General features: G+C 39.3%; 1 protein-coding gene across 6 annotated transcripts in view; it reads left to right on the forward strand.

Moving 5' to 3' along the window:
* Window positions 1–24,965, forward strand: part of patj (PATJ crumbs cell polarity complex component) — a 132,050-nt gene that overhangs the window by 97,544 nt on the left and 9,541 nt on the right. For 4 of the 6 annotated variants that reach the window (XM_052123543.1, XM_052123542.1, XM_052123544.1 and 1 more), the window contains 14 exons: window positions 4,369–4,460; window positions 8,975–9,047; window positions 9,773–9,874; window positions 10,437–10,529; window positions 11,717–11,843; window positions 12,145–12,251; window positions 14,020–14,103; window positions 15,722–15,915; window positions 17,137–17,284; window positions 19,160–19,246; window positions 19,595–19,718; window positions 21,061–21,098; window positions 21,217–21,339; window positions 21,515–21,619. In XM_052123543.1, coding sequence (XP_051979503.1) covers window positions 4,369–4,460; window positions 8,975–9,047; window positions 9,773–9,874; window positions 10,437–10,529; window positions 11,717–11,843; window positions 12,145–12,251; window positions 14,020–14,103; window positions 15,722–15,915; window positions 17,137–17,284; window positions 19,160–19,246; window positions 19,595–19,718; window positions 21,061–21,098; window positions 21,217–21,339; window positions 21,515–21,619 — 1,497 coding nt within the window. The other 2 variants (XM_052123545.1, XM_052123547.1) reach the window with 2 other exon arrangements.

The raw sequence follows: 24,965 nt of genomic DNA on the forward strand, positions 1-24,965 counted from the left end.
ACACTGAACCCCAAGTTGCTCTCAATGGCAAGCTAGCCCAAGCTACTCTGCCGTCATTGGTGTGTGAATGTTTGAGTGAATGAATCACAGTGTAAAGCGCTTTGAAAACCAAGGTTAAAAAAGCGCTATATAGGTGCAGTCCATTTACCATTTGAAACAAGTGTACGTTTGGGGCCACTGTATTTGCTATACCCTATTCTGGTCCAAAAATAGCAAAACTTGACCCACACACACACATCTGACTGTCTCCTCCATTAAAATGGCATGCAACACAAGGGTCATCTCGGTCAGTCCAATAAAAGCAAAACCACTCTTGGGGGACACGAAGGCCAGACTTATTATTCTGTATGTGGTTAACTGGTTCCTCTCATCTAATTTTTCTCTTTGCTTGAGCTATTAATGTGTGAACGAGAGTGAATTCATGCAAGGTTTTGCCTCAAACAGCCAGATGAATTTCAAATACATTTTAACATTGAATGTACAAGACTGATATTGGCAGTGCACCTGATTTAGCATTTTTGTTTTATTTCGCAAATTCACAATTTTAACCTTTTAAGTTCGGATGGGCCTAAAACATCATAATGATCATATAGCCATGTGTCATATGTCATTGGAAAGCTCTCAAATAGTAGAATACAACCAGAGTAATAGCTAAGTATACTGTATGTCTTTGGAAACACATGTAACATGGAAACAGGTGTTGCTTATATGCCACTTTTTCGCTTCAAAGTTAAAAAAACAAAAAATGGAACATATCACATATTATTACTTAGAAGAGGTGATTATCTTTAAAACGAGTCCACACACGGATTCATGGATCATTAGATTATGCACACCAAGCACAATATGCACACAGCATATAATGTGGCATTTGGCTAAAAACATGTCTAGCTTTCATGGATCAGATGACATCAGATGAATTGTTGTAGTACATTGTCCAGCATCATGGAACACTAAACCAATCGTATTAGTATTTGGATTGCTGCAACCAAAGCTGAAAGTCATCCAAATATGGCCAGAGAGAGTGTTGTTCACTCTAATTACATATGGTAACAAGAAGATGGCACCAAGTACATGACACAGACTCAATGATGACTCAAATGGCACAGAATTAAACTTTTTTTTTTTTTTTTTTTTGGGTATGCCACTGAAACTGGAAATCTTTAAAAACACCCTCAGAGCTTATAGGGCTACACTGACCTCCGCATTGCTGCATACCATTATAAATTCCCTGAGCTTCTACCATCTAGATGGCTTTTTGTTTCTACTTTTCTTTTCTCCTCGGAATTGCTTATTGATTTAACAGTTTGGTCGACTAGAACGAATGCTATATTTTGGTGTGGAATTTAATGCCTGCCACAGTGTAGTACTCGCTGACCTTACTCTGATATCCATCTCCATTAGACTCAAGCATGCTGCGGCATTAGTCACTATCTAATAGGGCTCCCCAGCTAATGATTCTTGTCACAGGTGATTGGACACACAAGTCAACCCGTCTCAAATATATGTTCACATGTTTGGCTGCAGTGAGTTGTAAACCAGTTAACATACCTGCATGCTCGCACACTTATATAAATTCCTTTAGCAAACCTATAGCTTATCCTAAAGTAGCGTTTTCCAACCGGGTGCTGTCTGGCGAGATCAGGGGTGCCATGTAAAAAATCCAAAAATGCATAAACATTTAAAAAAAAATGGAATATCATACATTTCTCAATAATAACAAGTAATAATAATATTACTGCCTCTGCGTCTCTCACTTGTGTGCAGCATTTGACAGCTTGTTGTGCTCAATGGACATGAAGCACATTGATATACCATGTCTCTGCAAGCGAGAGACATGATAAAAAATCACTCCTGTTTATAATCAATGGAGCTCTCTTCAATGCAAATGCTCGACATAGGAGGTTTTTTTTTTTTTTTTTTTGCCTCGTCACATCATCGTGCTAACAGAGGCAGAAATGGCAATAATGCTGTGTGTGTAATGCTTCCAGAACAGCTAAAGGGGGAAGAAAAACACTTTAGGCTACTACATCATCCTGTTAAACACATAATACATCTAACCTGTACAGGTATTTTTTTCTGCCTTGTGAGTTAGTCGTTTTAATAACAATGCCTTTTTAACGATTTACATAAAATAAAAACTGTATGATTAATAATACAGGTGAAACTCGAAAAATTAGAATATCGTGCAAAAGTTCATTAATTTCAGTAATTCAACTTAAAAGGTGAAACTAATATATTATATAGACTCATGAAAACCCCAAATTCAGAATCTCAGAAAATTAGAATATTACATGAAATCAATAAAAAAAAAGGATTTTAAATACAGAAATGTCGGCCCTCTGAAAAGTATAATCATGCATATGTACTCAGTACTTGGTTTGGGCCCCTTTTGCATTAATTACTGCCTCAATGCGGCGTGGCATGGATGCTATCAGCCTGTGGCACTGCTGAGGTGTTATGGAAGACCAAGATGCTTCAATAGCGGCCTTCAGCTCTTCTGCATTGTTTGGTCTCATGTCTCTCATCTTTCTCTTGGCAATGCCCCATAGATTCTCTATGGGGTTCAGGTCAGGCGAGTTTGCTGGCCAATCAAGCACAGTAATACCATGGTCATTGAACCAGGTTTTGGTACTTTTGGCAGTGTGGGCAGGTGCCAAGTCCTGCTGGAAAATGAAGTCAGCATCTCCATAAAGCTTGTCTGCTGAAGGAAGCATGAAGTGCTCTAAAATGTCCCGGTAGACGGCTGCACTGACTCTGGACTTAATAAAGCACAGTGCACCAACACCAGCCGATGACATGGCTCCCCAAACCAACACAGACTGTGGAAACTTCACACTGGACTTCAAGCATCTTGGATTGTGTGCCTCTCCATTCTTCCTCCAGACTCTGGGACCTTGGTTTCCAAATGAGATGCAAAATTTGCTCTCATCAGAAAAGAGGACTTTGGACCACTGAGCAACAGACCAGTTCTTTTTTTCTTTAGCCCAGGTAAGACGTTTGACATTTGAAGCCAATGTCCAAGACCCGTCTGTGTGTGGTGGCTCTTGATGCAGTAACTCCAGCCTCAGTCCACTCCTTGTGAAGCTCCCCCACACATTTGAATGGCCTTTTCCTGACAATCCTCTCCAGGCTACGGTCATCCCTGCTGCTTGTGCTCCTTTTTCTTCCACACTTTTCCCTTCCACTTAACTTTCTATTAATGTGCTTTGATACAGCACTTTGAGAACATCCAACTTCTTTTGCAATTACCTTTTGAGGCTTTCCCTCCTTGTGGAGGGTGTCAATGATGGTTTTCTGCACAACTGTCAGGTCAGCAGTCTTCCCCATGATTGTGAATTCAACTGAACCAGACTGAGAGACCATTTAAAGGCCCAGGAACCCTTTGCAGGTGTTTAGCTGATTAGAGTGACACTTTGAGCCTACAATACTGAACCTTTTCACAATATTCTAATTTTCTGAGATTCTGAATTTGGGGTTTTCATAAGCTGTAAGCCATAATCATCAAACTTATATCAAATAAAGGCTTGAAATATCTTACTTTGCTTGTAATGAGTCTATATAATATATTAGTTTCACCTTTTAAGTTGAATTACTGAAATTAATGAACTTTTGCACGATATTCTAATTTTTCGAGTTTCACCTGTATACATGCATGATATGCAAAATATAATCTTATCTTTATATACATATTATCTATTTTCAATAAACATAACTGATTTAGTAGCAAGGTCCCATCTTTCAGGATTTCAACTGTTCATTGTCTGAGCATTTTGTCAACATTAAACTGGAGAGCATTGACTTATTAAAGGGATAACACCACTCTTAAAGGAATAGTTGACCCCAAAATGAAAACTCTGTCATTACTTAATCACCTTCATGTTTTTGCAAACCCATATGGCTTTCTTTCATACGTGGAACTTAAAAGGAGATGTTAGTCTCAGTCACCATTCACTTTCATTGTATGGAGAAAAAATAGATGAATGAAAGTGAATGGTGACTAGGACTAACATTCTGTCTTATACCTCCTTTTAAGTTCCACAGAAGAGAGAAATGCATGCAGGCTTGGAACAACACATGATCGAGTAATCATGACAGCATTTTTATTTTTGGGTGAGCTATCCATTTAACTACCTGTAAAATTATTTGTCAGGTATTTTCCAACAACAATATAAATGTAAGTCAGCACATGATTGTATGACTTGATGGGAAAAACACACACACACACACACTAAGGTGCCTGAAGATTTCCAACTCTGCTGTTTTCCTATGATAAGCCTTGTGTATTAACAACAGTTTTCTATTTTTTATTAACAGTCATTTGTATTTATTCTGTGCTAACAGCATTTCTTTTTGTGCCATCCTCAGATAAACAACCAGGTGTTGTATGGTAGAAGCCACCAGAATGCGTCTGCCATAATAAAAAGTGCCCCGTCAAAGGTCAAAGTCGTCCTGGTCAGGTAAGAGACCTCAGAAATGGCCCTCAGGGGGTCAGACTGATGCTTTCACACAGTACCATCTGTTCATCAATCAGCTTTGTTAGAAATTCTCCAAGTTCTCCAGAGGCTGAAGGGGAGTGGTTAAAAATAAGAGGGCATGGAGAGGTCACCCAAAAAGGAAAGGCTTTTCAGAGGTTGAGCAATTTATTAAATGTTGATGATAGATATTTCATTGCAGTATTACAATAATACATAATTTTTAAGCTATTGAACATAAAATGTATTATAATAATGAGAATTTGTGTGGTAACATTGTGCTTAATTGTCATGAAAATGGTTCTAAATATAAGCTTAATTTTTTTTAAACAAGTATAATTTCTGATTTTTCTCTTGATTTCAATGAAAAATGACCTCTATCTTTTCTTAAGATTTACCCAAACACACTTAGGTGTTATGCATATGTATATTCATAACACCTGTTTATTTCCGAGAGACTATGTGCTCCATCTAGTATGCACTACCAAGTAGTGTGCTCTGCAAATACAAAGTATGCAATAAGACATCTTTATTGTGTCTTTCTTTAAAACGTCAAGGGATAGCATGCTCATATTAACTGCTGTATTTCAATATGTGACTGCTGAAATCTTGGAATGATTAAACATATATCAATATGGAATATGACATTTCATATCTCTTGTCACTTCATTGCTTTCCCTTGTCATTTGAAGAGTAGAGCCTTCATTTTAAAGTACTGAATCAGTGCTGGCTTCTGTATATTGGAGAATGTCAAAATCTGATAGAGAATTTAGATTAACCATAAAGAACAAGAACATGCAACATTGATACATTTTACAATCCCATCACAAGAGACTTAGATGTGATGTGATGCAATGGACTGTAACTGCTGTATCAATATCTGGGGCTTTAAAGCTGACGATTATTGCAATGGAGAACATAGTGATACTCTGCAGTCCTTCATTTCTTTATTGAGGAAAGCATCCTGTCAGGCACAATATGATTTGTCATTTTTGTGATCTTGTATTTTCATACGTGTATTTGTTAGCCTTACCTTTATTTGACTGCTTATTTTGTCAAAATGACAGTTTTCACTGATAACTGCTTTGTAAAGACACCTTTGTCAGTATTAAATTGTGCATTACAGAAGCTGCAAAGGACTTGATTTCTATAATAAGTCCCAACTGGGCTTGTTTTGTACAACAAATAGCATAAAGAGGTCCTTTCCCCACTGCCATTTGATCAGTTGTGTGTGTGGGCGTTAGTGTAATGACTCCATGTGGGCACCGCAAAGGTTCTTCTCCGATTTGTGTTTTTGCTGGTTTATGCTTAATGAATGGTAAATTAATCGCAATTAAGAAAAATGATTGTGGTCATTATTTTTATTAATCTCATGCATTAGCACGTTAACTTTGGCAGCTCTACTTTTACCGAATAAAAAAATTATGTTATTAGAATTTTTAATGTGATATGCCAAAATTTGCATTAAAAATAAGTGGATGGAAACCCAGCTAATGGTATATCAATCCTACAACCTTATTCTTAGGGGTTACTATAGAAGCAAACTATGGATTGATTGTTTCATATATTCTGATCCTCATTGTCGACCTTACCTTGACAAAAACACATTAACAATACAAAAAAGGGTTATTTAGCATGCAAAGAGAATAACGTCAATATGAACCGCTGCAAGGATGGAGGATTTAAAGGGTTCAAAATTTTCAGCTGTCCCATTATATATATATATTAGAAGGAGAAGGTGAGAGGGTCTAAATTAGCGTAGTCGGCAGGATGAGAACAGACTGCAACAGTTACATTTTTCCCAGTTATACAAGAATTGCAGTTCAGGAATTCTGGCAGTTAGCTTTTATCTTTTGCTGTAAAAGTGTACTTCAATTTTTGCTGGGACAGCTTTGTGATTGCTTCTGGAAAAAGTGTTAAATGTGAATCAATTTTGCAATTGCCACCAAATGTAATTGCAAAATGACTGTTTCAAACAGGTTTCCTGAAAACTACCCCCTGTAGGGTTGTGCCGATGGACGATATCATCGTCCATCGTGATGGCTGCCCAACATCACGATGTAGAGCCACCATCGTGATGCCACGCCCCCTTTTGCGAGTCTTGCTAGTGTGACTCACTAATCCTAGTCTCTTCTATAGTTAACCTAAAAACTTTGCAGGGATTGCTCTGTAAATTAAATTGAGAATATAACTAATGCATATATGCCATTTTAAATACTGTAGTATATGCCAGAGACGTGACGTGTTAGTCTGTGAAAATACCGTGTCAGGCAGGCTACACAAATTTTGATCTTGACATTTTTAGCTTCTTGTCTTTTTTTTTTTTACATGTCTTACACTGTACATTTAGATTAAAATATTTTATCTTGTATGCTACAAGAAAATAGCCTTTATTAATTAATTATTAGTAGTTGTAGTGTCTCAGAAAATCTTGCTCATTGTCACATAGCTCTTGTATACACTGAAGCGGCAGTTTAAGATAAACCCAGACCAGCGAACGTCAAATAACTTTTGTCTGGTTAATACTTTTAAAGAAAAATTTCCTTGGCCATAAATCCATAATGTCAAATCAAATGAAAGAAACAAGGTGAATATGAATAACACACATTTATTAAAACATAGAAGAACAACAAAACGGAACAACACTCAGACCGAAACTCGGCATTAACATTTCACTTATAATTAGCAGCACAATTAACTTCAGCACAGGCTACAAAATAAATTATGTTATTGAAATATTGTAAAGTGGTCATATGAACTACACAAATGAACGTTTAAAAAATAATATGCAAAATCGAATAGCTCCGCAACGGATGGCGAAAAATGCGTGAAGTCGTCTAATATCTTTCACCATAGACCATGTTTAAATTTCGATGTTTCTGGCCAGAAATACCAACATATTCACTTAATCTGGTTTTAATAAGCTGCGGATTAGAGTAACTACACTACCCGCTGTGCTGAAGACCCGCTCTGATGGAGTACTGGTAGCACATATGCACAGATATTTCCGTGCTAATCTTGCCATGAACGGAAATCTTATGTCGTTCGTTTTCCACCAAGTCAGCCGGTCCTCTTCCTCATCAATGGCCATTTCCTGCAGGTACATGGTCATTTCTGCCTCGACCTTTTGCTCATCAGTGAGCGTGGCTGTGGCTGCTCTCTCAAAGACGACTTTTTTTTTCTTAGGCGCAATATATTAAAAAGCCCGGATGAGTAGGCTACTAATTAGTTGGGCTAGTAAAATAACGAAATTATAGTTTTTCAGTAGAAAAACAATATCTATGTAAAGAGATATATTAAAATAAAAAGTGCTTAAACGTGCACAACTCTTCTTAAGTGGAAGAAATATTTTTCCCCCTTACGTGCAACATATTGGAAAGCGCGGATGAGTCAGTTGGGATAGTAAAATAACGAAATTATAGTTTTTAAGTGGAAAATAGTATTTATGTAAAGAGATATATTAAAATAAAAAGTGCACAACTCTTCTTAAGTGAAATCTAAAAAAAATGCTTCACGTGTCGTGCAACCCACTGATAAAGCGCCGACGAGTCATTAGTTGGGTTAGTAAAATAACGAAATTATAATTTGTCATATATATATATATATATATATATATATATATATATATCCCCACCCACCCACCCACGATATCATCGTCTATCGCGATGTTTTACTGTCAACATCGTCAACTGCCAATTTAGGGGACATCGCCCAACCCTAACCCCCTGTCTGCCTGTAGTTGGATAGTCAGATAATCTCGCCCCAAACTCATGCCATTGGTTGCAATGTTCCACTGAGGCAGCCCTTGGGTTTTGAGACAACAACACTTTTTTTTTTATTTAATTACATATTTACATGTCCCAGACAGCACAATGTACTTTGTCTCATCATCTTTGACTTGTGTTTCCAGTTGCTCTTTTAAAGCCTCTTTAATCCATTTAAACTGACACATGTCGGGTTTTTTTCTGGAATATTCCCCCTTCTGCAGCAACCCGGTCACTTGAGTCACATTGTTTGCAACCATTGGAATGGCACAGCTTTGTCTGAGACATTTGTTTCACCATCCACAAAAGGCCCTAGTTAGGCATTCAAACATCTGTCACTGTACTTAGCTAGGCTGACTGAGATTGTCCAGAACATATGGAAATTGGTATACGTGCAAGATGGAGGGGGGCTGGTATTTCCATATATAAAGGGAATGAGGGAATAGGCCCCTATTATCAGTGATTCATGATTAAGCTGATTTAGCTGGTTCCATTATATTAAGGCTTGTTCCCAAGTCTGAATATCAAAGAACCCCTATTAAATTACAATGTTTTTTGTTTTATTTTTTGTTTAGATGTTAAACAATTTTGAGAATTATGTAAATGTGGCATCAAACTTGTGAATTGTGAATAGCTTTTGTGCAAAAAACTGTTTTCAGAATATTTCATATTGTGTGGTGTAGCTGCATCAGACTTTTCCACACATTTTCATAGCTTTTTTCTGTTTCTCGATAGGAATGAAGATGCTGTCAATCAAATGGCTGTCCCTCCCTTTCCCTCTCAGACTTCCCCTTTCTATCCTAGTGAGGTATGATACATAATATCTTGTACCCTCTTGCTGAGGTTTGCTCCTTAATGAAACAGGATTATGTCTTGATTGTATACATTTTTGGGATTCAAAACATCTGCTTATTATCTATTTAAAAATAAAAATTTTGGTTCTGTAAATCGTGTTAATAGCGCTTAAATGTGAAGTGTGAATGATTTGCGCATCTAGTGGCACCAAAATGAATTACAAGATAATAACTGTTTTCAATCTAGTTTCAAACATTCCCACCAGTCTTCCATTGGTCAAACAGGTAGTCCCGCTCCAAACTCCCACCGTTGGTTGGGCAATGTTATTCTCTCCATCCCAGTCAGGCCACTCAAACAAACAGATTGCAATTCCATTAAGTGCCAATAGTGGCGCAGGATTCAAATAAGATGCTTCCTTTGACTCCGCTCATGAAAGTGTATGCTCAAACAGCATCAGTTTTAAGATCACTGGATTTCCATGTTGTCGGTAATAGCTAATATCGGTGGATGGAGTATGATATGTGCTGTAAGTTTGAAGTTTGCTTAGCCAAAGCATCAGTAATTTAAAGGCCAAGAAAGTGATATCAAGCACAGGCAGATTTTGTTGACAAATTCTTCCACAATATCAATGCTGGAATTGCCTCTTAGCACTGACCATGGATCAACTTCCCTTAATACATTGCTACAAGTGAAATGGAGAGGATTCTGACAGAACTGATTCCAGATCTATTGTTTCAGGCCCATCATAATACGCCAGTGGTTCCAGCTCTGCCAGAGAAGCCACAGATACCCGAGAGCCTCCCTCTCAGCAGAGGCCCACCGGAGCTGCCACTAATCAAAGTGAGTTTTCTCCAACAAATCAGGCAGATTATCACCATCCAGCTTCATGTGCTTCCTTGCTCTCAATCAAATATGATGACTACACAGGTTTGATGTCATGATGTTTAGTCACAGGACAAGAACCAATGAGGTTTTATATTACTGTCGTCCGTTCTGCATTGTAGTTGCCATATTTCATTTGGGAACTGTATACTCAACTTGTCTTTTGGTCTGTTCATCAAGGGATCCTATGGCTTTAGAAGACTTAAAATGTATTGTAGGAGTCGTATTGACTAATTTTACTGTGGTTTTATGGTGGTTTTATTTTCATATTCCCCTCCTTTCCATCCCCTTATTGTCAGTCTAAGCTCAGACCAGCTGTTCCTGACCTAAATGTGGATTTATTTTGGTAAACAAACATTTTAAGCCTCAAGCTGCCTCTGAAGCGCTTTACTTCATCAGCATCTGCCGTAAGCACCTCTCTGTCCTAGATGGAGACAGAGAATGCAGTTTTGACGTAGTTGGGTCTCTGAGGGAAGTATCTAGGCCTTGTTCTTTATTTTACCTGTTTGTTTGACTCCTGATTCAGGAGCAGTCCAGCGTGGCTCTAGCAGTGAGCCCCACACCAAGAGAACCAACACAGAAGAGTGTCAGAGAGGGAGAGTCAGCATTGAAGGTGAGGAACACCTAAGATCTCAACATCTGATACAGACTATGAATTAAAAAAAAAAAACTTACAATTAATGACTGTTGTAGTATGACCATTGTAATGTGATCTATACCATACTTGATGATTACTACGTTCATAAACCATGGTATTTATTTACATGATATTCCAAGGTATATTCATAAATGATCATAGTACATGTTCAAAACGCATTGTATTCCCATGGTTATATTTCCTAAAAAAACATGTTACTCCCGTGGTACTTTTCCATGGTACTACCAAGAAAATATGATACTATTTCCAAATAAACACTGTATTACCATGGTGCTATTTCCAAACAACATTGTATTCCCATTGGTACTATTTCCACACAAAAGAAAATGGTACTGTGTCCAAAAAACAAGATATTACCATGGTACTATGTTCCAAAAACATAGTATTACCATGGTATTATTTCCAAAAACACATTGTAATATCATGGTACTATTTCCAAAAAACATGGGACTATGTCCAAAACAAACATGTTACCATGGTAATATTTCCAAAAACACATTGTATTACCATGGTACTATGTCCTAAAAAACATGGCTATTTCCAAAAACAAATATATTACCATGGTACTATGTCCCAAAAAAACATGGCTATTTCCAAAAACAAATATATTACCATGGTACTATGTCCCAAAAAAACATGATATTACCATTATACTATGTTCCAAAAAACATTGTATTACCATGGTACTATTTCCACAAGAAATTGCACTATGTATTGAATGCCATTCATGTTTTTAGCTTTCATAATTCATAATTTCATAATTCAGATTTTGCTTGTGTAGCCTGTTATACTGAGTGATAAAACTAACGAAAGTGTATTAATAATTTCAGAAGTTTAAGTCTTCAGACAAAGTGCTGGACTTTACAAGTGAACAATCACTCAGACCTAATATGGAACAGGTGTGGGTTTGTTTGTATGCATGTGTGAAACATTTAGGAGCTAGCTTGAAGTGGGGGGAATTTTTGTTTCACCCAAACAGATTACAAAACAAACCATGCAAGCTTGGAACAGACAAAACATGGACAGTATTATGGAACACTGTTAGTAAACTGTCTAACCTCTGTCTCTTTTTTTTTTTTTTTTTTTTTTTTTTTTTTTGTGTGTGTTCTTTCTGGCTCGTCCTTGTCCTGGATCGTCCTCAGATCACCAGTCTTCCAAAAAACCTGAGAAATTCCACCAAACCCACAGCAAGTTCTCTGGAGGTCACATCCCCAGGATCATTCACTTCAGCCTCTGGCACGACCCCTGACTTCGAGGACTGCAGCAAAGGTGTGTAGCTCTGAAAATCGCATACTCTGTGTTGCATTTCGGTATGTTAACGTTTGTAACAATGTTCAGTTTTTCTTGACATTTTTTATGTAGAGCTGCTATCTTTGGCACCCATATGCATGTTTAATCAAGGTTGAAATTAACAATGCAATATTGCAGTGTGGATTTGTCTTGAATTCTGGCAGTTGTTGTTTTTCCAAGCATTCATTTTGTTTTCTCTCTCTGCATTAAAAAAAACACAGAACATGAAAGAGCTGCATCATCTCTTCCTTTCTTTCTCTTATATTGTCCTTTGTTTCAGACCCTGCTACATGTCCCATAGTTCCAGGACAAGAGATGGTTATTGAGATTTCTAAAGGCCGATCTGGACTGGGTCTAAGTATAGTTGGGGGCAGAGATACTCAGCTGGTATGTTACCAAATGTACAATGCTCAAAACGTTCTTTTAATATAAATGTTTGGGATACCATGCATAAAATGTCCCTACTTCCTTACTGATTTCACTAAAAAAGGTGTCCTAATAAACCATACTAAAATGTCCATACTAAAACATATGAAAACGTCCACATACCGTGTATGTGTAAAATCACCATTTCATGCACAGTCTGAAGTGCATTTGTCCTCGTGTTCTGTCGCCGGACTGTAATTCCAAGAAAACTTCCCATCACCTTTGAAAGAATGCAATGTGAAGGTTGTAAAGTAACATTTATCTTTAACAATGCTATTAAAGTGACTCCAGCCAGGTCTCCTAAGCAACCAAATTGGCCTGGTTGCTAGGGAGGGTAGTCTCACATGGGGTAACCTCCTCGTGGTCACTTTAATGTGGTTCGTTCTTGGTGTAGCGCGTGGTTAGTTGGGCGTGGATGCCGCGGTGTGTGGCGTGAATCCTCCGCATGTGCTATGTCTCTGTGGCAATGCCCTCAACAAGCCACATAAGATGCGCGGGTTGACGGTCTCAGATGCGGAGGCAGCTGGGATTTGTCCTCCGCCACCCGGATTGAGGCAAATCAATACACGGCCACGAGGACTTAAAAAGCACATTGGGAATTGGGCATTCCAAATTGGGAAGAAAAGGGTAAAAATTCCACACACAAAAAAAAACATGGACCGCCAATATGTCATAGTTTTCATATATCTCCATTTCCCCTGTGCACACCATAACACGTAAGCATTTTCGCTGTCAAAAACGCTGTCTCAGTGTGGACGGAAGGCCTAAACATACAGAAAAATATGTTTAATTGCTTAATTATTGTCATGATGCGTCTTTTTCGTCACGTCTTCATTATCGTTGACAAAATGTTAAAAAACTTCAGCAACAAACATTTCTCTTCAGTAATTTAATTGGCAAGATTAACTGCTTCACCATTGGTTGACCCCCAATGTTTCTGTGGCGGGATGCTCAAAAATACGGATCAATGTTTTGAAAACACAGCAAGGCCAAAGCGTTTACAATTTTTTGGTGGAAATTAACCACCGAATGCCGTACTTCTAGATGTGTCTGCATATTAAGCAAGGAATGGAGAAAATAATTTCTTTTGAAAACGGAGCTGAGAGTACAACACTCTCTTTTTAGTAGCTAAAAGCATTGTCAAATTGGATCACATTTTTATTAAACAAGCCAGGTGTGGGGGATCTGTAGACCTTTGTGAATTCTACAGAGCTCTCTGTGGGCACAGATGACTCGTGGGCCCTGTTCATAGTTAGTATCAGGAGTGTGTGTGTAAGAGAGTAAGAGGGCAAAGGGAGCTCTCTGTAGACACGTGTGATGTGTTGTGTCTCGTTCTTTATGGTGGGCCGCAGGGCTGCATCAGAACAGGCAGGTCACAGTGGGAGCTTTTTGTCTCCCTTCACTTTCTCTGCAGAGATGAACAGTGCCTCAGGCTTTTATCAGCACACTGCCTGATTCGCGTTCATAATGCTGCAGCACTCCAGCTCTGTAGGCTAGTTAAGCTGTCAAAGGACTCTCATGAGTCAACAAAACCAGCCTTTGGGTTCTGCAGGTTTTCAGCAGGAAAATATATCTCCCTGTGTGTTATGAAAAGGTTTATGAAAGGGTTTAAATGTTATGTGTGTAATACATTTGATGTTAAAATGCCACAGTTCAAGGTTATTATGCGGAGACCACTATAAGCTAGCCTTTTGTAGGTTTCCTCTCATACCTCTCTCTCTCTCTTCAGGATGCTATAGTGATTCATGAAGTGTATGAGGAGGGGGCAGCGGCACGGGACGGTCGACTCTGGGCTGGAGATCAGATTCTCGAGGTTTGTGCATGTTTTGGAAGGTTGAGTCATTGAAAGCTGCACAGCTTGGAGCAAAAAGGAAAATGTGCAACTGTTGGTTTGTGGGTCTGTAAATCTGACCTCTATTTTCCCCTTTAGAACAGAGAGGAGTGGCTATTTATTACCTGGTCTCATTAATTGGGTCTGAGAAATTTAGTTCTGTGCTATACCTAGTCAATACTGCCATCTGCTAGATTTAAGGAGTAGTGTCAGTCATTAGAGCGCTTTCGGAGAGAATCTGTGTGTTCAAATTAGAAGACAATCTGCTATTTTTGAAAAAAGAAAAGTGGTATTCAGTATGTCCACTTTGTACAGTTTGTATGCATTAAATACCAGAATGATCTACTACCTTTACCAAAATGAACTGAATTGGAAACTCTATACCAGGCCTACATTTATTTTTGGTACTTTTCCAATGCCTTTTTGTATATATTTTATTGTTTCAGCATTAAACCCACCTGCCTAATATTATGTAGGTCCCATCATATCGCCAAATCAGTGCCAACCCGCATCTCAGATTAGCATTCTGAGATGCTTTTCTTCTCACCACAATTGTACAGAGTGGTTATCCGAGTTACCATAGACTTCGAACCAGTCTGGCCATTCTCTGTTGATCTCTCTCATCAAGACATTTCCATCCACAGAACTGTCGCTCACTGGGTGTGTTTTGTTTTTGGAACCATTCTGAGTAAATTCTAGAGACTGTTGTGTGTGAAAATCCCAGATCAGCAGTTACAGAAATACTCAGATCAGCCCGTATGACACCAAAAATCATGCCACTGTCCAAATCACTGAGATAAAATAAATTCCCCATTCTGATGGTTGATGTGAAAATTAACTAAAGCTCATGACCTGTATCTGCATGATTTTATGCATTGCACTGCTGCCACACGAATGGCTGATTAGATAATCACATGGTTGATAGTTGGTGCAAGATGGACTAGTTTGAGTATTTTTGTAACTGCTGATCTCCTGGGATTTTCATGCACAATGGTCTCTAGAATTTACTCCGAATGGGGCCAAAAACAAAAAACATCCAGTGAGCGACAGTTCTGCAGATGGAAACACAGAGGTCAACAGAGAATGGCCAGACTAGTTCGAACTGACAAAGTCTACAGACTTAGATAACCGCTCTGTACAATTGTGGTGATCCGAGACAATTGAATGCTAATCTGAGATGTGGGTTGGTGCTGTTTTGGCAGCACGATGGTTACACAATATTAGGCAGATGGTTTTATGTTGTGGCTGATCGGTGTATATGTTGGTGACACAATATACGTGCTGACAAAGCAAGTTTCCAGGTAGCCGCATTTTTCTTTTCATGCCCTCACTTCAATTTAGAATACTTGATTCATCTAATCAAAATAATCTAATCATTGAAGTGAGGATAAAAATATGGATAAATATTGTCAGTCAGTGATTGTTTTTATTTCACCACTTGAGGTGGCTTTTATACTGTAGAACCAACATGTTCTAACTGTGGACTCCTCCAGCACCAGCCAAAGTGGAACACAGAGAAATTTCAAAAACACTTTTGTTTTTGTGGGCAGTTTACTTGTTTAATATGCAAGGTAACTATGTTCTTTGGCTCTTTCTGCAGGTAAATGGAGTTGACCTGCGCAGCGTGGCTCATGAAGATGCTATAGCTGCTTTGCGGCAAACGCCATCGAGAGTGCGTTTGACAGTTCTGCGTGATGAAGCACAGTACAGGGACGAGGAGAACCTCGACATGTTCCGTGTGGAGCTCCAGAAAAGAACCGGCCGTGGGCTGGGCCTGAGCATCGTCGGTAAGAGGTGAGTAGACACTATCTAACTTTATTCTTTTCTTATGGTGCTTTGGGAGAAAAAAGAATGTGAAATATGTGAATGGCCGGTTTTTAATTCTGATTGAGAATAAGAAACATTTGGGAAATGGGATAAGTGTTTAGGCAGAAGTAGAATTAATATGAGGCTTCGTACTATGCTGAATGTTATAGGTAGTCATAGATATACAGTGGCAAGAAAAAGTATGTGAACCCTTTGGAATTACCTGGATTAATGTATACATTTGTCTTAAAATCTGATTTGAGTTTCATCTAAGTTACAATAATGAACAAACACAATCTGTTTTGACTAATAACACACTGTAACAATTAAGGAACGGAGGAAGCGGGGGCCAGCTTGACAAAACATGCAGACATTTATTGTTGCACTTTCCAGCCTCACACAATAAGTCACCACTTTTCAGCAGTATGCAAAATGTTTGCTTTTCAGCATACACCCCACTGACTTGCAGACACACACACACACACACACACACAGACAGCTTTGCGCATCTCTCTCTCTCTCTCTCTTCTGCAGCTGTCTCCTCTACTTAAACACTCCCACCGCCCCTCACTTGAATGCGAAAATGGCGTGGCAAAATAAGAGATCTCAGAAGACCTACAATCAAGAATTGTTGCATTGCATAAAACTGGAAAGGGTAAAAAATGTATCTTGAAATCTATAAATGGAGATGATTTAGTACTGTGGCTACTCTACATAGAAGTGGTCGTCCGGCCAAGATGAATTAAAGGGCACAATACAGAATGATCAATGACGTAAAAAAGAACTCCGGAGTGACGCTAAAGATTAAAGTTAGCAAAAGACCTCCTTGACACTCCACAACGCTATTAGGAAAATGTTTTGTGGACAGATGAAACTAAAGTTGAATTGTTTGCGAAGAACACACATCACCACGTATGGCGTAAAAAGGGCTGATTTGCTACTTCGGGGCCTGGACAGCATGCCATCATCGAGGGCAGAGCTGGACTAGTAATCTGGCATACTGGGCATTTTCCCTCAGGAGAACCGAGCAGGCCGCTGGGTCGGCCGCGATAAGCTAAAATGAGCTGCCGCGTCATGCAGAACGGACCACAAAAGGGAACCACGATATACAGAAAAGGACAGCGCCTTTTTTACTTTTTGTAATAAGAGAAAAAAAGTTGTTTGTGTCAAAAATGTGTCAAACTGATTTATCTCACTGTCTCTCTGCAGAAATGGTAAGGGTGTGTTCATCTCAGACGTGGTAAAGGGTGGAGCAGCTGATCTGGATGGCAGACTGATGCAGGGTGATCAGATTCTGTCCGTGGATGGAGAGGACATGAGACAGGCCTCGCAGGAGGCTGTCGCTGCGATCCTCAAGGTGAGCTCTGCCCAACACCTAAAGCCTGGCTTACAACACGTCCCAAACTGGATTACAAGGGCAGATTTAGTTGAAGCTGCAACTGCAGGATACTGCCACTAGGTGTCATCCATTACTAATGTAGTGTGTTGTGATGAATAAAATAGAAACAAAATTTAGCATTTAAACATTTTGACATTAGATCTATGCATTTATTTTCATCAGCATCAATGCATTTATTTACAGTAGTGTGACTCTTGACGCATGTTCAGGATACAATGTGTTCAGTTTTATGTGGCATTCAAGTACTTCTGATGTCAGGGTGTTGTTTAAATGGTTGCATCAATTTATCTATTTTCAGGAACGCAAACCTTATTGAGAGGGGAAAGTAAAACTATTGAGAGGACACCCAAAACTCTTTCAGAAAAAAATCCCTTGTCCTCTAAGGGGTTCCATATGATTTGGCCTTTTGCTTCTTATTAATTTATTTTAGTTCATGAAATGTTTGAGTGACTGCAGCCAGGTCTCCTAAGCAACCAAATTGGCCCGGTTGCTAGGGAGGGTAGAGTCACACGGGGTAACCTCCTCGTAGTCTCTATAATGTGTGGTTTTCGCTCTCTGTGGGGTGCGTGGCGAGTTGTGCCTGGATGCCGCAGAGAATAGTTTGGGGTGCCACACGCGCTATGTCTCCGCACTATGCCACCACGAGGACTTAGAGCGCATTGGGAATTGGACATTCTAAATTGGGGAGAAAATTACAGAAGTATATTTTTGACTATGTAAACATTTATTTTTGTTATTTATTTTTTTTCATCACTGTTTTTTCGTTTAGTACCATTTTAGGGCACAGCCACACTAATCCGTTTTCATTTCAAAACTGTTTTGTCAGTTTCATAAAGTATTCATTTTCCAAAGTATGTGGTTATGGAGAGCGTTTTTGAAAGTCTCCATTTGGGATGGAGGAAAATGTTGTTCCAGTGTATACAAGAGTCGTAAATAACAACATCAATGCGTTTTCAAAATAGATGTTGCCTTAGTTTTTCATTTATTTTGCATGATTTTATTTCAGTTTACAAATGTTTTTAAACATTGTAATTTTGTCTTAATTCAAAGCCACATCCACACTAATCCATTTTTGCAAACGTCATCGTTTACCAAAGTATTTTGGTAATGTAGTGTGTATTCAAACCGTTCCATATTTGGGTAGAGGAAAAACGGCTTTCCAGTGTGGAATAGAGACATTAACATGGCAAAATCAGTGCATTCTTATTTCTCTTTTTTTGTTTTTTTTTTTGTTTTTTTTTTCATCCCATTTTTGCCCCAATTTGGCATGCCTAATTCCCACTGCTTACTAGGTCCTCATGGTGGCACGGTTGCTCACCTCAATCCGGGTGGCAGTGGACAAGTCTCAGTTGCCTCCGCTTCAGAGATGGTCAGCCTGCGCATCTTGTCACGTAGCTCACATGCATGACTCCGTGGAGACTCATAGCATGTGGAGGCTCATGCTAATCTGTGATCCAAGCACAACTTACCAGGCCCCAATGAGAGCGAGAACCACTAATTGCAACCACGAGGTGGCTACCCTCCCTAGCAACTGGTCCAATTTTGGTTGCTTAGGAGACCTTGCTGGAGTCACCCAGCACACCCTGGTTTCGAACTTGTGACTCCAGGGGTTGTAGTTAGCAATACTCGCTGAACTACCCAAGGCGCCTATCAATGCATTTTCAAAATTCAGTTCATTTAAAAAATATATTAGTGTGGACATGGCCTTGGTTTATGATAATATACCTGGTGTAAAGGTGCTCAAAAATATGTAAATTTGCGAGCAGAATAGCAAAACGACACAACAATGCCAAACCATGTGTGTGCGTCAACATGTATGCTATGATCCTGCAGTGCGCCAGGGGAAAAGTGCAGTTGGAACTGGGCAGACTGAAGGCTGCTTCTTGGATCTCATCCAGACGTACTTCCCAGGGAAGTCAGGTGTGTGTAGCCTGCGTCCGGCATCACCTCGTTGGGCTTCCCTGTCACTATAACCAGCAACTCTAACCAAATCAATAATGCATGTTAGCAGTCGGGCATGCTAGCGGTATAACCAGCGGTGTAGAGTTGTGGGCATCGGTGTGTTTTACTCATCTATGTTGCCTGAAAAAAATAAGGAATTGTGTGTCAGTGTCAGCATGCCTTCACGTCTTTTAAATAAACATTAATGGAAATGTATGCAAGGTTTTGGATGTATGATGGATGGCATGTACCGAGTATTTGTGTGTGTTTGTGTGTGTGTCGCTCATTAAAAGTTACAGCACTGTCCTATTTTGCTTTCTCCTTTAGATGAGTCACGTGAGTGCCAACAGCATTACCCCCACTCCCATGCCCCCTGTCGTGGCCCCACCCCCCTCTCAAGTTCTCAACAACAGCAATCGAGCCATCACTGAACCCAACGGCAAAAGCACAGGTTCCTCCCACCCCTACAACAATTTGTCACACCAAAACAGTGCCAAAGCACCAGGAAAACAGCTATACAATGGCTATAAATCAACCATAAAACAAGTTACTTACAGTTGAAGTCAGAAGTTTACATACACTTAGGTTGAATTCATTAAAACTCATTATTTAACCACTCCACAGATTTAATATTAGCAAACTATAGTTTTGGCAAGTCGTTTAGTACATCCACTTTGTGCATGACACAAGTAATTCAAAGTCAAATCAATCCCAGAACAACCGCAAAGGACATTGAAAAGATGCTGGAGGAAACAGGTAGACAAGTATCTATATCCACAGTAAAACAAGACCTATATCGACATAACCTGAAAGGCTGCTTAGCAAGGAAGAAGCCACTGCTCCAAAACTGCCATAAAAAAGCCAGACTACAGTTTGCAAGTGCACATGGGGACGTGGGGACATAAGATCTTCCATTTTGGAGAAATGTTCTCTGTTCTAATGAAACAAATATGTTACTGTTTGGCCATAATGACCATTGTTATGTTTGGAATAAAAAGGTTGAGGCTTGCAAGCCGTAGAACACCATCCCAACTGTGAAGCATGGGGGTGTTAGCATCATGTTGTGGGGGTGCTTTGCTGCAAGAGGGACTGGTGCATTTCACAAAATAGATGGCATCATGAGGAAGGAAAATTATGTGGATTTATTGAAGCAACATCTCAAGACATCAGCCAGAAAGTTAAAGCTCGTCGCAAATGGGTTTTTCAAATGGACAGTGACCCCAAGCATACATCCAAAGTTGTGGCAAAATGGCTTAAGGACAACAAAGTCAAGGTATTGGAGTGACCATCACAAAGCCCTGACCTCAATCCAATAGAAAATTTGTGGGAACTGATAAAGCATGTGTGAGCAAGGAGGCCTACAAACCAGACTCTGTCACACCAGTTCTGTCTGGAGGAATGGGCCAAAATTCTTATTGTGAGAAGCTTGTGGAAGGAAACCAAAATGTTTGACCCACATTAAACAATTTAAAGGCAATGTTACCAAATACTAACAAAGTGTATGTAATCTTCTTGCCTGCTGGATATGTGATGAAAGAAATATAAGCTGAAATAAATCATCCTCTCTACTATTATTCTGACATTTCACATTCTTAAAATTAAGTAGTGATCCTAACTGACCTAAGACAAGGAATGTTTTCTACGATTAAATGTCAGGAATTGTGAGTTTAAATGTATTTGTCTAAAGTGTATGTAAACTTCTGACTTCAACAGTATCTGTTGACAGATATCAGTTGTATTTGCAAAGTATATATGAACGATGAAGTTGTAATTAAATGTTTTTACCACTCCAGGGACAGAACCAGGCCTCCGCACAGTTGAAATCACACGGGTAAATGAGCTCCCTCCAAACACCTCCATATACAGAAAATGGATATACAGTACACAATGTACTACTTATATATGCATATAAATGTATATGTGGCCTTCTCCCTCTCTTTTTCTCTCAGGGTCCCACAGATGCTCTGGGTGTCAGTATAGCAGGCGGTAAGGGCAGTCCACTTGGTGACATCCCCATTTTCATCGCTATGATCCAGGCCAACGGGGTGGCTGCCAAGACGCATCGCCTCAAAGTAATATATCACTTCTTTTGCTTTCTGTTCCACATTTACCACCTGTGTAAAATAGGCCAAGAATTATTAATTAAGCATTCTGTCTTTTTTTTGGTTGTGAAGGCCACTGCTGGGGATTGTGTGAATAAATTTCAAGCTATATTTCCTTGTATTTTCCGCTCTTGCTCTTTTAAAGGTAGGGGACAGGATTGTGAGTATTAATTCTCAGTCTCTGGATGGCTTTACTCACGGGGATGTCGTAAATATGCTGAAGAATGCTTACGGCACCATAGTTCTCCAGGTAAACGCTACATCTGCATAGGCTGCCATTTAAAAACACTGCACGGATTATTTTTATTTATTTTATTCATTTGTTCAGTTCTGGAACTAAATCTAAACCAGCTATTGAGGTTAGATTTACCTAAATATTTGCATTTATTTGCAGTGTTCACTGTTGGGTGTAATTCAAGTACAAAGTAATTAGTTACTGTAATCTAATTACTTTTCAGTCAAAAAAAGGTATTGCAATGAATTACATTTTAAATTCTTGTAATTAGATTACAGTTGCTGCCTTTCAATTGATTTGATTACTTTTAAGTTCATTACAGGGTTATACTTATTACTAATGTATTATTTATGCAGATGTAAAGGGATTAATGGAAAGGAGGAGGCAAGAAACAGCTTTATTATATAGATACTATTTAATGAAGAACTGAATCAAAAGACACAAACACACACAGGTGTCGGACAGCTGCCCGTTACACACTCTCTGTTGCACTGCCGTATCCAGTCGACCTTTATCCCTGTCGGAGGCTTGATTAGTCTGATTAGGGTCCGGGTGTGCGGAATCACGATCCGGCCCCGCCCTCCACCCTGCCACAGTAGAATACATGAATTATGGCCTTGTAACAAGTCACTGTAAAGGAGGAACGTGAGGTTCTGAGTGTATAACTTGAAACAATGAACAAGAAAGAAATATAGACATTTTTAATATGTTGAGCCAAAAAGGATTTTGGAAAGTCACTTAAAAGTAAAATAATCAGTAATGCGATTTTATTTTTTCAATGAAATAATGTGTTACATTACAATTTTAGATCAATAATTTGTAGAGGAATACTATTTTAAAGTAACTTACCTAACACTGGCAGTGATGTTGTTAGTTATTGTCTCGTCACATTTACCTGTGCATTGCAAAATTACGGGTGAAATACAGTCATTTCAATGAGAATCCATGCGATCAGGAATTTTACCTGATGGACTTCCGGGGCCGAAGAAATTTCCCTATGCAAATTTCACCTTGGATTCAAGTTTGGTGAACTATGATGCACGAATTTGCAGCATTGACCAATAGGAAGTTCCCGTGTTTTGCAGTAACCTCCGTGTGGGTGGTGCTACCAACATGGCTACACTGAATATTCACAATGGATGAGGAACATGGGTGAGTTTCTTTATAACTCCACTCTCCCAGGTTATAAAGTGTAGCATGAAAAAATATGCTGCTTAGAAAGAAGTTTTTGCAGGTTTCGCTCTTGCTTCACATCCGCCCCTGTCTTCACCTGTGGAATTTTGCAGTGCAGATGTAAATGCATACTTACGCAGACTGTTTTTGGCCTACAGTCTCGGTTACAAATGCAGACACGTATGCTTGGCCAGCGCTTTACAAGCTGGCAGTCCCCTTCTGCATTGTTAACGTACATTCTTGTGTCACTGTGGTGGTAAAAAAACCTGTTATTATCCACGAAGCTAGCTATAAACATTTCGACAATAGGCGCTTTTCCACTATCGGGCAGAACAGTTTTCGTTTGCAAAACCCTTCCTTTGCGAACTGATCTGGGTAGTTGGCATGGTCATGGAGTCTTTTTCAACAATGAGAGATAAACATTTGAGCGAGTGCCCTGTGGAATTAAAATTAAATGAACAAATCTGTTGCTCTACCATGACAGTAGTTGGTTGACCTGAAAGAGAAAATGCAATGGATAAGACAGTTTACATTAATGCTCGCTAAAGCACCCCTTGTGGCAATGCTGAGAATGTAACACTTTGGGTTTTGGAAGATTTCGAAATTGCGATGACGAAACCAAGTTTGCGTAGCTGAAAGTATCTGTGCGCACATACTTGCATAGAATAATTTCTGGGCTTTACTCCTTTGGATGAAATTTGCTCAACCTTGCGCAAAGGCTGCCAAACATGCATCCACTCCACAGTTCAAATTTGTTGCAGCATTCCTGCTCGCTGGCTAGATAATGAGCGAAGTCAAATTAGGTAATGTGATTTGAAGACTGAGCACAATCCATGGGTTGATCCCAAGAATACATTTTGATTAAAGAATCTGCTTGTGCTAAATAGATCCTAGGTCCTGTCTGGTGTGGTTTATGATATCCCCTCAAATTGCCATGGTACATTTAATTTCTGTGGTGTTTCCATGGTGCAGTAATGGTATCAGGTACCATGGTGCTTTCATATATGCCATGGTACAGAATGAAAATTGTATTCATAAACCAAGACATTTACATTGTATTCCAAGGTACTCAAGGAATATTACAAATAACAATAAATATCTAAATAACATGGTGTTGTTACCTTGGTACTTTTTTGTTAGTGGTATATTGTGGTGGTTTTGCATGTAGGTGAAGTCTGTATGATATGTGTAAACACAACTGTGTGAGATGGCTTGTACTCTGTGCTGTTACTAGTATGCTGTGCTGTTACTAGTATGCTGAGTCTCTGTATATGTTCTGTACTGTTATCTGTGTGTGTTAGTGAGAGTATCGTAGGACACTGTGCAGTATATGTGTTGAGTGTGTGTTTGTTTGGAGTCATGGTAGTGTGAGGTGTGTGTTTGTCTGAGTGGTTGGTGCTGTGTCACTGGGCTGTTATCAGTCGTGGGCAGCTGTGCGGCGGTATTGCGCGGGTTGCCAGATAATCCCAGTCTTTTATGCAAATGTGCCATTATCTGCGCGGCTCCAGGAGAAATGCACAGGGCTTTTAAACAGGGGAGCCCAGCCTGCAAATACCTGATTACAGCAGCTCAGAGAGCAATTATTGTTTAGTGCTCTCTCTCTCTTTCTCTTTCTCTTTTCCTCTCTCTGGCTACTATATGTTTAATTGGACATATGTAATGCCCTCACAGAAATCTGACCATGTTAGATTGCTGTGTCTCAGTTGGGTTCTTTATTTGCGTTTATGTCTCTGGAAAGTCATTGTACCTGTGTTCTAATATGTTCTTGCACCCCACAAAGTTTTTACCTCTCCCACTTTTTCTTTCATTTTCTCCCTTCTTATTTGAAAAATCAGGGGAATAAATCCCATAGATTTAGACTGAAGGAGTAACCCAAGCCATATGTAGGGACCAGAATGTCATAGAAACTTGAGGGTAGGGCTCTTTTGAATTGAGCCTAGCAACCACACAGAACACCTTATCAAAAATGCATAGCAACTACCTACAAAACAAATTCAGAACCCTTTCACAACTGCAAAATAACGCCCTGGCAAATGTATTGCAACAAGCTTTAAAACATTCATAACCACTTAGCAACAGCATAGCAATGCCCTAGCCAACCGCATATAGAAAAGATAAAAAAAATATGTCAGAACCTTTTAGAAACCGCATAGCAGCTCCCTGGCAACCGCATAACAATAACACAATT

This window comes from Xyrauchen texanus, chromosome 50 (genome assembly GCF_025860055.1).
Source record: "Xyrauchen texanus isolate HMW12.3.18 chromosome 50, RBS_HiC_50CHRs, whole genome shotgun sequence".
NCBI lineage: Eukaryota > Metazoa > Chordata > Actinopteri > Cypriniformes > Catostomidae > Xyrauchen > Xyrauchen texanus.